This window comes from Xiphias gladius, unplaced genomic scaffold, assembly GCF_016859285.1.
Source record: "Xiphias gladius isolate SHS-SW01 ecotype Sanya breed wild unplaced genomic scaffold, ASM1685928v1 HiC_scaffold_1482, whole genome shotgun sequence".
Classification (NCBI taxonomy): Eukaryota; Metazoa; Chordata; class Actinopteri; order Istiophoriformes; family Xiphiidae; genus Xiphias; species Xiphias gladius.
The window spans coordinates 135,001-151,769 of record NW_024401813.1 but is presented as its reverse complement, the minus strand read 5'-3'; the positions used below and the strand labels follow the sequence as shown (position 1 = coordinate 151,769).

Below are 16,769 nucleotides of genomic sequence, written 5' to 3'. Positions count from 1 at the left end.
TAATTAATCATTTACAATGTAGTTTCAGATGTGTTGCTCATACCTTTTATTTTTATCTTGTCAAGTCAGTTTTATTTACATAGCTCAAAATGTGCCTCAAAGGGCTCTATGATCAGCACAATTAGTACAACACATGACAGCCTCTATCCTTAGACCCTCTGTATGGATTAGAATAGACTTCACAATAAAAAAAAGAAATTTTAAACGAGGAAATTACAGTACAGGTAGGCGAAGTATAAACATATGTGAGGATAATACAGTAGACTTCTGAAGTCAGTCAACAGTCCCAAATGCATTGCCATACAACACCTTTGAAAAAAAAGACATGATGTTCACTTTGATTACTTTAACTGAAGTACGTGTCAAGTTTTACAAAGTGCTGCCTTGAAGGCAGGAAAAACACTCAAAATATAAAATTCCATAGCTCACATTGGAAAATGGTCAGCAAAAATGCTACTTGATTTTTGGTAAATAGGTTGAATTATACAAATACTGCTGTGATCCATTAATGCAAAGGGATCTTGTAGGAAAACCTACATATATACAGTGCTTTCAGAAAGTATCCAGACCACTTCACTTTTTTCACATTATGTTGCAGCTCCATCTTAAAATTGGTTAAATACATTTTTCCTTCATTAATCTACACTTAATACTCCATAAAGACAAAGCAAAAACAGAATTTATGAATTTTTTGCAAAATTACTAAAAAAGGACAAACTGAAAAATCACATTGACATAAATATTCAGACCCTTTACTCAGTACTTAGCTGAAGCACCTGCTCTAGGAAGAGTCCTGGTTTTTCCAAACTTCGGCCATTTAAGAATTATAGAGACCACTGTGCTCTTCAATGTAGCATTTTTTTTTTTTCCTATAGCCTTCCCCAGATCTGTGCCTCGACACAATCCTGTCTCTGAGCACTGCAGGCAGTTCCTTTAACCTCATGGCTTGGTTTTTGCTCTGATATGCATTGTCAGCTGTGAGACCTTATATAGACAGGTGTGTGCCTTTCCAAATCATGTACAATCTGTTGAATTTACCATAGGTGGACCAATCAGGGTGTAGAAACATCTCAAAGATGATCAAGAGATTTTGGAGACACCTGAGCTAAATTTCAAGTGTCATAGCAAAGGATCTGAATATTTATGTCAATGTGATATTATATTTTTCCTTTTTACTAAATTTGCAAATATTTCTAAAATTATTTTTCTGCTTTTTCAATATGGGGTATTGAGTGTAGATTGATGAAGGAAAAAATGAATTTAAACAATTTTAGCATAAGGCTGCAACTCAACAAGATGTGAAAAAGTGAAAGGGTCTGAATGATCTTTGAATGCACAGTATCTTTGTCCCAGTCATTCACCTTTCTTCTAACCCACAGGCATTCACTGGAATTGGCAGTAGTATCGGCCTGTTTTTCACTATCTCATTCTTCTTCTTTAAGGTTTAGCTGACATCCTTAATGTTGCATTATTGTCTCCTTCTGGATTTAATTTTCCTCAGTCCATATCTTTTAAAGTCAAATACTGCAATTAGTCCACTTGTTCTCAAAAAACAATTATCCATTTTCTGCCCTCCATGCTGTCTCCGCACTCAAGTATACTTTTTACACTGGCCTCTGCTCGCCCTTTTTTGTAATTGTGTAATGATTTATTTTCTTTCTTCCCTATGTTTGATGTATATGCCACTAGAATATGCACTGTCTCTCTTTCATGACATTGATCGCAATACCGTATTGCATGTTTTCCTATAATGAAAAGTGTACAGTTAAAGTTGCTGTGTCTTAATCTTTGTCTTAGCCACTAGCTGTATCAGGCTCTGCCCTTTTACACCCAGTTCAGTTAACAGGGGTAAAACTGATCTGCCAACAAAACCCCTCCAGCCAACCTCTTGTGGGCAGACCTTCGATTTCCAACTGGCTGCCAACTCTGATACCTAAGCTTTTAACTCTCCTAGGCCATTGCTGTTTCGTCCTCCAAATGTACTGTCAGCTCCACAAGATACATCCTATGTTTTTGACCACAACACAAGATCAGGCCTTAGATTGTGGAACCTTGATTAGTTATGACATTTTTATATTTATCTCTAAAACTGGTAAGATTTGCAGAAGGTTATTTGTCAGCCCTGGCTCTTGCTGCTGATCAGCACAGTATGAATATTCAGTTTTAAAGAAAATGTAGTTGGATTTTATCTGGTCTGGGATGTAACAGGTGTGGCATTTAAAATTTGCTTGAGTGGATGCTATTAATTTCGTGTGCATAACGATTCCTGCTGATCTCAAAGCTATTTCATTAATTTATAGTCATCTGGCAGGATGAAAAGTTTCCACAACCAACACAATGTTCGGAGACGAAGAAAAATAGGCATTTTAAGAGTGATAGAAAATATTAGAAACTAAAGGATGAATGGGAGGAGAAGCAGACAATTCAAATGAAAACCCGAATAATAAGATGGAGAACATCTGATGAGCAAAAACAGGAGAAGCAAGAAGAGATGGAGAAAGAAGCAAGAAAAAGAGGAAAGCGACAGAGAAGTGACATATAACGACACAGGAAAGTAGAAAGTGTGCCAAAAGAAGGAGAAAGTTGAGAAGGTGGAGCGGTAAAATTTAAAAAAAGGGAAAAGGAGAAGGAAAGCTAGAGGAGAAGCACAAGTGACAGGAGAAACTGGATGCAGAGAAGGTGGGAAGCCTGCCATGCCTTTCCTTTGTGGTATTAATCCCCTTTCTTCATTTCCAAAACCATTACATCCGTGCAGTTTACTGTATCTACATTTCATAAGCACTAATTTAGGCTCATCATCAGCCATTTAATAGAGTAAATATTTTGGGAATTAATAATTCATTAACCTAAGAAACAGTTTAGTGTTCAAATCTCTAAGCCAACAGTTCTGACAGGGTTCGGGCCAGGTTTGGGTCGCCTTGACCTCTGACCTGCATATTTAAAGAGACAAAAAGAGATTTTTACCACAGAAGGCAGTGTTAACAAAGTTCAAGTTAAACACAGTTGAATTTGCCATAAAGTGGGAATTTGAAACATCCAGTTATATAACTGCCTTACATGTGTTAAGACTACATACACTTAACTACACTACACTTTGTGTCAGCTCTGTTGCTAAGGGAAGTAGATTATGTGGTTTAAATAGTTAATACATCTCACTATGGATAATAATGAATAAATGAATAAATTTCATTTGAACAAAAAAAATAAGCAAGTGATAAATGTCTTATTTTTTTTCTTTATATGCTACCTGCTGCTAAATTCATCATTCATTATAGCCTGTCACCTGCCAATAAAGCAAAATTCATAACAAAAAAACAACTGTTAGAATTACTTAGAAATGCATCAACAGTACAAAGAAAACTTTACACGGAGAACATCAGGACAAGTGCAATACAGCATTTCCAAAAAAAAAAAATTAATTTGTAAAACAAATAAAATAATATATCACAACTGAGATAAATTTTGAGCATGTCATTCAAATCCAGTTAAAAAGTACAAACTGAGTGTGAAAATTATTTGGGGAGTATAAGTAATTCAGAATTAGAATTTTTGTTACAATGACCATTTTCAGCAATTTGAAAATGACATGGTTTTCATGCAGGTTTCCTGTGACTGGCTGCTTATCAGCTATAGGCATACACTAGAAATTAAAACAAAATGATATGAAATCTTGACCGAATTTTCTTTTAAGAAGGCTTAAAACTTGACAGGGAGATGTGGGTATGCCTGCAATTACCAAAAGTTTCAAATAAAGATGGAGTTAAAGAAAATAATATTTTGGGAAATATGTTAATTAGCTTTCTTTCTGAAAGTGAGATGCAAAGATTGACTCTAATGTTTGAGCGTTAAGTACTGAGTTGGAGTTGGGACATGGTAAAGACTGGAAGCAAGGCAAACATCTAGCGTGGCCCTGTCAAAAGTTAAAAAATACACTTACTAACATCTCTAAAATTGTGTTCAATATGTATCACAATTGTTTAACCGATACTTAAACAGAAATGTAAAAAGCCAGAGACACTGATCAGAACTACAGGGCTAACAGATAAACTTCAGTTAAGAGTTACACCACATAACTTCCTTTAAAAAATGTTGTTGCTGTTTACATTTCTGTTTGTGTATGGCTTCAAAATACTAAATACATCATGTTAATTAATAAGCTTTCAAGGTGCCGGTTTGCATATTTTTGAACTTTAAAATGAGCTAAGATAGCTGTTTTCATCATTATGCTAATCTAGGCTAAACAAAGTCTAGATATTGCTCTGTCCGAAACACACATATATATTAGTGTTAATCATCTCATTTCACTCTAAGAGAGAAAGCAAAAAAATTTATTTCCCAAAATTCCTACTACAATTATACTGTAAATGAATAACATCCTCTTCAGCTACAGTCATTTTCAAAGGCAGAAATTAAAATCTCTTTGTGTCTCGCTCTTCTGCGGTGAATGACAAACGTTTGTGTTGACTGCAATCCCGCCTCAACAACTTTATCAAGGGTGTCCATAAGACCCAGCAACTTAATGTTACTACAAAAATAAAGACTTTACTTATCTTGCATACTTATCACAGGGAAACCCCAAATAGCTTTATTGCAAAACTAACGCTGCTGATGCTCTACAGTGAAAAGATTCATTAACACCCCCCCCCAAGCTCTTAAAACAATTGAAACAGAAAATACACCTGAAACTGGACCAGATAAAACAGAGATCTGATCCAGTGTTACTGAAGATAACAAAGGCACAACAACAGTCCTGAGGTACAACAGCCACCAAAACAATATTTTTAAATAAAATCTCTCAACAGAATTCTGTCAAGAAAATTAATCAAAACTCTGGCTCTACCCAAGAGTAGCCCAGTTAGAAATGTCTGTCCAAGTGTGACCTGAAAGAAGGCACAGGTTTTTTGAACAATATGCTTTTGTGATAATGGCTGGGCAGAAATCTCAGCACCAACTGGAATCAAGTGGACCTCGCTTCACTGGAGTCCAACAAGAAAGAACATTTAAAAAGAGCTTCAGTTCACAGATTTACTACCACAATGCTCAGTCCCTCTTACGCTAACCTGTCAGTGCTACCTAAGAGCAAAAAGAAATTAGAGGATATACGCTCAAGTAGAGGATATGGAGATAAAGTGAAAAGCACTTAATCTCCTTGGTTATGATCTTTGAAAGCTGCACTATTAAATCCATTTTCCCTGTACACATTTGATGATCAAAGCTAAAGTTATAAATCACATAAAACCTGAAAGTTATCTAGTTAAAGGATGGGATCAGATTTTTTTCAGGACTATCTTACTCACATGCCACGGGTACATTTCAAAAATTGGTGGTTGCTAAAATCATTCCTCCTCTCCGTACTGGAGAGATAACTTTGAAGCAAAACTACAGTGTCAATCATTTTTTGTAATTTTCCAAATTCAACTATCCACCAGGCGGGCCCACTTCACGCTGTGAATGAAAAGGTGTCCTAAGACGAGGAAATGGGCTGGGTTTGAGCTTCTCCCTCAAGCTATCATTTTTCATTCTTTACACAACTACTTCCATCACTTTTTGTGTGTACAACGGAGTGCAACAATATGAATGCCTTCAACAAGAAACTGTTTGCATGTGTGCTTCCTTATCCCCATTTTTACAACTGATTTTATCCGTTATCCCGTGCTCTGTAACAGCAGGCTTTTCATCCCAGCTTTGAGTGTAGCCATTCGGAGCACATATAAACACTTTGCCTTTAGATGTGGTCAGATGACATGCTCCAAAAATTAGCTTGTTTTAAGCATACTGAACCCAAGACTGAAATTCCTAATCAAGTCACAGAATATGACGTAACACCAGGACAAAACCCTACCAGTAAACCTACACAATGCTGATGCCTCATACTAGATTCGGCTGAACTTTATAATTAATTTTTGCACAGAACAAGAACTGGGAATTTCATCCTCCATTTCCTATAGTGTAGTCTCACAATAAAAGGATCTCTTCATTTAACTATTAGGAGTAATAGTTACAGTGGCCAATAAATTGTATTTGAATATTTTTTTACTAAGACTTCACTTAAAATAAATTTTAATTTATACTCTTGACCTTCCCATACCTAAAGCTGTAAACTCTAAAATTGATTAGGTAATCTGATCTCAATTCACTGCGCCAAATTACAAACAAAAAAAAGCTTGGTGCCATTTCTGTCAGAACACATTAAGTGCTGTGTTTATCTCACCTTTAACATCCACCTGAACTAAAGTATTTTCCTGTGCTTAAACAGTAAAGAATAGCAGCACAAGAGAACTAAAAATATATTGCTTCCTGTACATGGGACGGTCACTGCAAGGACTGTATAGGGATTAAAGAAAATGTATGAACAGATGAAGGAAGAGCAGAGGAAGGACGAATTGCTTATATTCAACCAGTAAAAAGGTGATGACCCCATGTTCTCAGCCATTTTCATTTCAGCAGCTAGAAAGCCCTCTAACTATCCCTTTTTGATACTTTGGCTGAACATTTCCCTCCCTGAAGGTGACAGATGAACTCAACATGGAAGAATATAAGTCCAGAGAAAAGTTGGAGCAGCTGGGAAAAAATACAATCCAGGGCATGTAAAAATCAAAGAAAATTTAACAAAAAAAATGAATGCTTCACCCCTGAATTGAACAGAGATATTTGGCACTTTATTGTACAGAGTCCAGACATGATGAATCAACTGTGGATGGATGGAAGCAGAAGGAGGGTCCAAAGTCCAATTGAGAGGGTTCAGACAATGGCGTTGGTGCCTCGGAGGCCAACTCCACGGGCAAACTGCTCTAGCAGGCCGGAGATAGCACCAGAGGGGCTGGGCGCTGAGGACTTGAGACCCACGGTGGAGCTGTAGGCTGCCAGGAAGACTTCCCGCACTGCCTCCAGACGGGCCTGACGTTCAGAGGAGAAGGGACACCTGGAGAGTACAGAGAAAGGAGGGAGAGGAAACAAGACGGTGCAAAATGAGAAGACAGAAAGGAAAAGCTTAAGGAGGGAAATCCTATTTTAAAAGTGCTGTAAAATAATAATAAGAAACAGAAGGAAAAATAAAATCAGTCTGAGAAATCAGAAGAGATAAGAACAACAGAATGATGCAGGCAGAGGCAGTCTGGATCAACCCCATTTGGGCCACAATGTATTTGAGAATTAAACATCACAGAGCTCACACAGTCATCATCATCAACTGTCTGCTTGTCTCCCTTCTTCTCTTTCATTTCCTCCGAATAACGAGGGACAGACATTATTTTCCTTCCCCGACTGCAAGTGATACTAGCAGGACACACTGAATTTGGAAGTCAGATCAAGCAGAAAATAAAATATTTCCCCTGCTGGGAGCAGAGAGCAGGAGGATGTCAAAGGGAGAGCCTGGTGGAAAATCCATCTCCCTTGATTCTCCTCCTCCTCATCTATTGCTCGGTTCGTGGAGGGACAGAGAACAGCAACAAAAACTTCAGGTTCCCCGACAGGAAACCATCATTGCTGAACAATATTCCTTTTTTTACATGAACACAACATACAGAAATATTTCCCTTATATTTGTTTAAGAATACTGAACAAGACATGTTCTGAGTGGGACATCATACGGTTGAAAATTGAACTCGTCAGTGCTCTGTTTCTGTAAAAGTTTCTAAGTTACCTCAAACACAGAATATTAGGGATTTTTGTACTGCAGAATTTCATTACCTTCAGGCCAACATATATGCCAATACTGCATACATGCAGCTGTCATCAGCGAAACAAAAAAAGATGATTGATCAGTATGAATCCAGTCATGATTTAGCTGTTCTCATTTACATATTTTTCTGTTTCAGTTATCATACAGCTGAACAAGCATAAAATAGTAATTTCGTCACTTTATTTCCAAGATGCTTTACTGTTTAAAAAAAAAAAAAAAAAAAAAAAAAATCTTTTTATCACCACATTCTGACAAAAATCAAAATAAATACAGGTTAATGGCAACAAATCTGCCTTGTGATTGGCTATGACATTTTAAAGTAAGTAACCACCGACAATTAAAGGTGACAAAAGGCTCTGACTTTGAATGGGCAAGCTTATACCAGCATTTTGCAAAAGCTCAGTTTACCCCACACACATTAAAATGACAGTCTGATGTTTTAAGATTTATCCTCTTTGATGGTAATTTTAGAACAGCTCTGTTTTGATGTGAGAAATTATGGTAATGTACAGTACAGCCACAAAGCCTCTGTTACCACATCTAAATGAACTGGAAACTTGTATTCAGAATGTTTGTAAAACATAAAATATTGAAAAAACCACACTAAATGATACTGGAAATGTAGCTGCTGAAGAATAGACTGCTTTAAATGCTTCACTTCAGAAATGCTTAATTCAAAACATTGACAGAGTCAGATATACTGAACATCCAAAGTTAGAGTCTACAGCCACACTAACGGCCCTGCGAGGCTATACTTACATACTGTATGGTTTGAGCTAGATGCTAATTGCAGCCTGCTATCATGCTCACAATCTTAAGCCTTTTTCATGGAACACTGCTGGCTTCATCTATCTGATAGAGGGTTGACTTTTGTCATTCAGACGCAGGCTTAGATAAGAAAGCGTTATTGCAACTTACCGCAGCAAATTCTGAGTGATTTATTTCAAAATAAATAAATCAATAAATATTGATAATACTTCATTAAAATAGTTGACAAAACAGTTGTACAGTGTTTCTTACATTCGTCCACGGGGTCCATCATCATTAAAACTGAAGGGCAGGGGGGATTCATAAGCAGCAGCGACAGCAGACAAGGTGGAGGAGGCTGATGCCAGTGGTGGGGGGAAGGGAGTGTGGTCATGGATGCTGCCACAACCAGAAACTATCTGCCAACTCCCATACTCTGTAGAGAGGGACGAACCTGACCGAGAGTACTCTGCTGCTAACCTGACAGACAGACAGACAGACATAGACAGAAAGAAAGAAAGAAGGAAAGAAAGAACGAGACAAAAAGAATGTTATCGGGAAAATTACCAGGTATGAATAATCTTAATTCTGTGAACAGATCTCACTATACAAATTAGGTAGGTGGAGATGGTGGACTAGGGAAACAATGCAGGATACTCTCGTGGTAGATAATAGGTCACTTTTTATACGAAATGCAAGCATTCTTACGAAATTGGGGGGAAAAGTTAATATTCGAACTGTAATGACCTGTTCGAATGCAAAATTTACAGTCTATAAGCACAACAGACCATTTGAAGTATTTTTGCCTTGTGATCCAGCAGAGGGCCGTCTAAAACTTCACTATCAGCTAGACCTATGGCATGCCCTATTGACCTATCAATAAACCAAGCTAGTAATGTTGTGTTGTTTGCTATGAAAATGGAGGACGCTAGCATGTAAAGCTGTCCTGAGTGGAAAATCATGACAACAAAGCATCTGAGAAGAAGTGTGTTGTAGTACTATGTAGTAGTAGAAGTATACTGAGTAACTAACAAAGATAAGGCTGTTTGTCGACTTAGTACAAAGCAGCTGTCTTACACTACAATGAAAACAAATCTGTGGACTCACCTGAAAGCTTACCACCCAAGTGAGGCAGCAGAGGTAGCACAGACAAGTGGAGCAACGTCAAGTGTACAACCTTGTCTGATTGTCTGCTATTCAGCACACTCAGCTGCGGCAGACCCTTGCAAGAAGCTCGTAAAAATGCCATCACCGGTAAGATAGCAAGATTTATATGCAAGGATATACAGGGGTGTCATTCAAACTTTGTTCAAACTTGATTTTTTGAAAAGTAACAGCACTAATAGGTACGCTACTTTTTGGCAGTCTTCCTACTTAGGCTAATGTTACTTACATGTATACTGCAAGAAGGTAATCAGTGCAGGTAGAGCTTGCTACATCAGTGCTAGCTTGCTAATCCCATCATCTTAGGTGGAAAGGTAAGACAGTTTGGGTTTTTGTTGCCTTGATTATCATAAAAACGACCACAATAATATATTTAACAAAAAAGAACACCCTTCATAAACCTCTAAATGAAGTAAGAACAATAAAGATAATTTAACTGCTATTTTTCCTAAGATGTTCAGAGAAATATGCCAGTAGTGTGTAACTTATAGGAAGTTGTAATGTATATACAGTATGTATATAATGTAAAAATGATAAAAACAATTGTATTATGAAAACGTTCATATTTAGTGTCAGTGCTGAACAGCAGAGCAAGAGACTGTCTCATAGCACATACATGAGCCACAGTTTTAGTCCACAGGCTCTGTTGGTATGCAATCGAGCTGCTTGTGAGTAAAATGAAGAAGCTCCAGAATTAAAGCACTGTGCCTCTGGTGATAATCCAAAATTTACCAAACTCAAGTGTGTGTATAAAAATAAGATGTCAGTCAAACTTGGACTGCCTGACGAAGTTGCATCAACTCACTCACCTTCTCCCAGGGACAGCCAGTGGGCTGCTGCCAGTGCGTGTGACAGCATGTTCTGATTGGCTGGAGGATGAGGAGCTGGAAAACCTGGCCTCATTAAGTGGATGGGAGAGGTGTTCATCGAGAGGGTTCTGCTTATTCCAAACAACCAGCTGAGGAGAGGAGGTTGTGCCTTTTCTCCTGAGAGAGGAGAATACATCATCAACAGAGAAGGAGGAGCATCCGCGGCACCAACAGTTTGTGATATAAGTTTACCAATTGATTGATGTTGCAATTATGTGAATATGATGAAATAAAAAAAGAAAAAAGCTGATTATACTGCCTGAAGTTTATTTTGACTAGTTTGGATCATCATATCACTAAGCACCTGACAATTAACTAAAATTGTTGGGCTATGGTCATTTTCCGACTGACATTAGCACTGCATTTAAAAAAAAATGCTGCCACCTCATTTATTTTAATGAGGTCACTGTGCAGCCAGAGCAGGGGTGCAGACAGAGTGCAAAAAAATGCAGGGTGGTCTAGCAGGAAAGTGGAACCTGACTCAATTTCAATGGACTGTCATCCAGCAAAAAACTGCCACTCAAATAACTGCAAGTTGTAAGTGCTGTCATGACCAGTACCACTAGGAAGATCCCACACTGTAAATAATTTTAAGTTTTGTTCAAGTTAGAAACTTAAGTTTCCCTGCTGTCTTAAAAATATGAGTTAACTGAACTCAGGATGAAGTTATGAATAGAGTTAAATAGTTCATTGAATGTCATTTTATGAGTTTTTAAAATGTAAGCTTAACTGATTTAAGTTAACTGAACTTGAGAAAAGTTTAATAAGATAAGATAAGTTGACTTTGTTTTTATTATTATGAAAATAAACAATCATGACTTAACAATGTAATAAAGACACACAACCAGTTTCCATCTTGAATGGGTTCTTCAAACTACAAAAATTAAGTCTGGCGAGTTTTAAGTCTCGAACAATGTATGCTAGGAAGTCTGCTAATATGCTAATTTTGTTTCTTTAAAAACTTCATTTAATGAGTTGGGTGAACTTTAAGCAGTTCATTCATTCAACTCATTTCAAGTCAAAAGACCAAGTCAGAACAACTCATGTTTATAAGCTCTAAAATTCTAGACATTCTAAGTGAACAAACTAAGTATTTCCATTAAGTTAATGAGAAAAAATTACTTGATTCCACTAAATTCCTGTCTGATGTTTTAGAGTGCAGTGGAACTCCCTTAATGTGACTGGAATGGCAAAACATCTAGTGTGGAGGAGTCAGAATTCAGTGAATGGCCACAAAAAGATCAATGAGGGCATACTCATCCAACACCAGAGGGCAATGATCTTCCCACCCATCTTTCCATATGAGCCTGATTGTTTCCTGAGATATTCTCGATCTACATGTTCTTGTAAAATCCTTTTCCATAGAATTATGAACAAATGTGAAGTGTGTTGCCATCTGGCAAACCCTTAGACTCATGGATCTTTTACTCCGTGAAACAATGTGGCCACAACAGTGCAGCCCATTGGATTTTTTGGTCTGATCAATGAGATACATGTGGTTATCCAGGTTGTTGACGAAAATGTAAACATACTGACAAAATACTACTGATAAAATAATTACCATCCACTTTTCCTGAATGATAAGTGAATTTAGTGTGTTTTGGTCTGTGTTTTTGTCAGCCATACTGACCAGCTGGAGGCCTGGGGTTGGCTGGAGAACAGGTCCACAGAGTCATTTGTGAGGCTGGAGCCCCCCCCCACCTCCTCAGTAATAAGGGAAAAGTCACTGCTCAGACTGGTCACACTGCCACGATCCCTTGACTCTGTATCCAACCAGACAGCAGAACCCTGTTAGTTCAGGTTCCAGGTTTAATTGCTAAACTGAGTAGTACTGCATTCGATCTGCATCGAAGTTACTGTATTTGATGCAGATGTATATGTTTAAATTTTGACAATAAAAGACATAAGAATTTAGAAAAGACTAAGATTTTAAAAATGGTTCTCACTATAAACCTCCATGCTCTTTTTCAGATTATTCTGTCAATTATGTGCCAGGGTTATGCATAGTGAATTGTCCTCCATCATAACAGCATAAACTCAGTACACAACAGAATTCATAAGCAGCCATTTATACCTGTGAAACTGATAGTGTGACATAAAGCAGTATACTGATGACTATCTTGAAGACTCTAATGAGGGTTAAAAGCCTACTGACATAAAGGTTTGTGAAGCAAGATGTTTTCGATTCAAGCCTTGCAATTTTCTAAAGATATGAAAGCATTTTGTTACCACCCAGAGTCTCATTGCTTTGTCTCTACCATAACACTGTGTCCTCGCAACACTGAGAACCTTTGTTATTCCTCATTGCATCAGACCAGAAGCAAGTGGCAGGAGCTCCAATGCTCCAATAACTGTGTCACCAAAACCAAAAGTTTTAACAATGGTATACCAAGGCTGTACTGAGATAAAAAATAATTACACATAAAACCCTTTTCCTACATAAGTTTGTGAATTTTTCAATAACAAATGGGTGGAGGTAAAAAGGAAAACATGGGGAATATGTTTGAAATTGTTATATGGTTTCCACAGTCGCTGTTATAATACCACCTGGGCAATAGTAACTAGTTCCACGAAGTTTGGAATTTATTGTTTTCCTTTAAAATTCTATGAAAAGCTTATGAGAATAAATTAAAAAAAAAAATACCTCAGTTCCTATATTCAGGACAAATCCTTGCAGGTGTTTATACTTAGTGTTTTTTTTAAACTGAAAAAGGTTTTTGAAATCAATTCAGAATTGCAAAATACCCATTTGCAATCAAGTACACAGAAAAAAGGTTAACGGCCTGTTCATGGTTTCTGCTTGCACTTAGACAGATGCAGACTGTGCATGAGAATATTAAGTGGAATTAGTGGAGTTTTCCTGACTGAAACACACACTGTAAAGAAGATTAAGATTCTCTCTATCCAATCTCTTTCCTTCTGTTCATACAGTGCATTCAGAGAGCATTCAGACCCTTTCACTTTTTTCACATTTTATGTTGCAGCCTTATGCCAAAATACTTAAAATTATTTTCTTTCCCTCATCAATCTAAACTCAATACCCCACAATGACAAAGCGAAAACAGAATTTGAGAGATTTTTTGCAAATTTCTTAAAAAGGAAAACTCAAATATTACAATGGTAGACAACCATTTGGACAGTGACACGATTTTTTGTAATTTTGCCTCTGTACACCACAATAGATTTGAAATGAAGCCATCACGATGTGACTGAAGGGTAGACTTCCTGTTTTAATTCAAGGGTTTAACAAAAATTGCATTTAACCGTTTAGGAATTACAGCCATTTTTATACATACTCCCTCATTTTCAGAGGCTCAACAGTAATTGGACGAGTGACTGATATCAGTTTCATGGCCAGGTGTGGCCTGTTCCCTCATTATTTCATGGTAAATTAAGCAGAGAAAAGGTCTGCAGTTGACTGCAAATATATGCATGTGGCAGCTGTTCATGTGAATTCTCAATATGTGTTCCAAAGTGGTGTCAATGCAAATGAAGGAGACCAGCATTAAGCTGTAAAAACAAAACAAGCCTATCAGACAGATTGCAGAAACTTTAGGGGTGGCCAAATCAACAATTTAAGCTCTGTCAGGTCGGATAGAGACCGTCGGTGGACAGCCATTTTCAGGCCTCTCCAGAGATGTTTGATTGGGTTCAAGTCAAGATTCTGGCTGGGCCACTCAAGGACACTCACATAATTGTCCCGAAGCCACTCTTGCATTGTCTTGCCTGTGTGCTGTCATTGTCCCATTGGAAGATGAAACTTTTGCCTAGTCTGAGGTCCTGAGTGCTCTGGACACGGTTTTAATTAAAGATATCCCTGTATTTTGCTCCATTCAGCTTTCCCTCAACCCTGACCAGTCTCTCTGTCCCTGCCACTGAAAAACACCCCCACAGCATGCTGCTGCTACCATCACGATTCCTCGTTGGAATTGTAGTAGGCAGGTGATGAGTGGTGCCTGGTTATCTCAAAACATGATTCTTAGAGTTGAGGCCAAACAGTTATTCTTGGTTTCCTCAGACCAGAGAATCTTGTTTCTCACAGTCTGAGAGACCTTCGGATGCTTTCTTTCAAACTCCAAGCAGGCTTTAATGTGTCTGTCTTTCTGGCCATCCTGCCATAAAGCCCAGACCGGTGAAGTGTTGCAGTGATGGTTTTCCTTCTGGAAGTTTCTCCCATCTTCAAAGGATCTGTGGAGCTCTTTCAGAGTGACCATCAAGTTCTTGGTCACCTCTCATACCAAAGCCCTTTTCCCCTGATCGCTCAGTTTGGCCAGGCAGCCAGCTCTAGGAAGAGTCGTGGTTGTTCCAAACTTCTTCCATTTTAGAATTATGGAGGCCACTGTGCTCGTGAGAACCTTCAGTGCAGCTTAATTTTTTTTTGTAGCCTTCCCCAGATCTGTGCCTCGACACAATCCTGTGTCTGAGCTCTGGAGGCAGTTCCTTTAAACTCATGGCTTGGTTTTTGCTCTGATATGCACTGTCAGCTGCGAGACCTTAGACAGTTATGTGCCTTTCCGAGTCATGTACAATCAATTGAATTTACCACAGGTGGACTCCAATCAAAGTGTAGAAACATCTCAAAGATGTTCAAGAGAAATTGGAGGCACCTGAGCCAAATTTCAAGTTTCATAGAAAAGGATCTGAAAACTTACGCCAGTGTGATATTTCACTTTTTCCTTTTTAATAAATATAATAAATTTGAAAACAATTCTAAAATTCTCTTTTTGCTTTGTCATTAAGGGGTATTGAGTGTAGGTTGATGAGGGAAAAAAAAAGGTTTCAACATAAAATGTGAAAAAAGTGAAGGGGTCTAAATACTTTCTGAATGCAATGTGTATTAAATTGTAATAATGTTAATAATGTTAGCCTCAACAACAAAAAAAGCCTCAGGTAAAATGTAATTTTCTTTACAGTGATAGCAAGAGGTAGCTGACAGTACAATAGTACTGCCACTTCTCTAATTAAACATAATATTAACAAATTCAGTAACATTCATTTGAGTGTTAAATGAGCTACAATCAGCAAAGGTCTATCAGCAGTACCCTGTACAGGCCTGTGTGGAGGGAGGCATGTAAGAGACACACTAACTAACTTAACTGGCAGAGGTCTTCCACAGTGAAATCACTGTCTTTGAAATGAGAGTTCTTCCGTCTGAAAGAAAAAGATGATATGATGAAATAACTTCTGTTAGATCTAAAGATAAAGAATACTGGACACTGGATTCACACAGTTGGAATTTGTAAATGGAAGCTGGTCATTCACTGCATGAGAGATATTAAATAATAACCTTTGATAACAGAATGCTATAGGTAAATTAAGCATTAAAAAGGACAAATCTTTGCATCAAAGAAAGAAAAAGAAAAAAAAGAAAAAACATAACAGACATGTACAGCACATAACAAATGGAAGAACACACCTCTGTTTCTTAACAGCAGAGAACTTCTCTGAGACAATGTGCTTCAAAAAATTGAAGCAAAAAAAGAAAATCTGAGGGAGAAAGAAAAAGTTTGGATCAGAGAAGGAAACATAGCACCATTAATTTAATTTCAATAAGTTGGGAAGGCAGGTGAAGAGAGAAACACACCACAGCTGGCTGTTACTGCCAGGTTAGACAAAGTGAGATGACATGTTTCTAAAGCAACATGTCCTGTGAACACATTTTATTCTGCTTTACTGAGACTACTCTGGATTCTTGCTTCGTCTTTGATAGATTTCTCCATCTGTGACTCATGACTGTTGGTGTAAAATAGATATCTAATATAGAAGGCCATAATTCTCAAGGACTGACACCAAAACATGATGCTAATGTAGATGGTTCAGGCCACTAACACGTTCTCTCCAATTAACCTCTAGTGTATCCTAAACTGAGAATTAGAGCACGACTGAGGCCATTATCTATATTTAAGACAAAGACATACTGAGTGTCATTAGTTTATATGAACGGGTAACAATCATTTTTAAGGATCCTCCTAAATTTGTTTCAAAGACTGACCAAGAAATGTAGGAGCAGGACATTTTACAATTGAAAAATAAATATGTAAGTACTCTGTGGTTGATAAACTACAATTGGCATCTTATTTGATTTCTGTACTGAAATTTCTTGTTACTTATAGGCCTACATGAATGCCAAAACTGATATTCAGTAATAATGGCTATGCCAGTGTATGAGTTGGACTTCACTGAAAGTATTTTGATGAATTTCTGAGTGCTGATACAGGAACAAAATAACCAGGCTTTCTGATAAAACAAAGCTATATTATGGGCAAAAAAACAAATATAAATTCTCATACTAAAAAGGCTTGTGTGAT

General features: G+C 37.5%; 1 protein-coding gene across 1 annotated transcript in view; it reads right to left on the bottom strand.

The window, feature by feature from the left end:
* Window positions 1-6,618: 6,618 nt before the first annotated feature.
* The window catches only part of mtmr14 (myotubularin related protein 14), a 30,553-nt gene continuing 20,402 nt past the window's right edge, over window positions 6,619-16,769 (bottom strand). The window contains exons 14-19 of the mRNA XM_040123250.1: window positions 15,878-15,948; window positions 15,554-15,612; window positions 12,092-12,224; window positions 10,402-10,578; window positions 8,702-8,908; window positions 6,619-6,922 (exon numbers count right to left, since the gene is read on the bottom strand). Of these exons, the coding sequence (XP_039979184.1) occupies window positions 6,742-6,922; window positions 8,702-8,908; window positions 10,402-10,578; window positions 12,092-12,224; window positions 15,554-15,612; window positions 15,878-15,948 (828 nt within the window). The 3' untranslated portion in view covers window positions 6,619-6,741. The remainder of the gene's footprint in view (window positions 6,923-8,701; window positions 8,909-10,401; window positions 10,579-12,091; window positions 12,225-15,553; window positions 15,613-15,877; window positions 15,949-16,769) is intronic.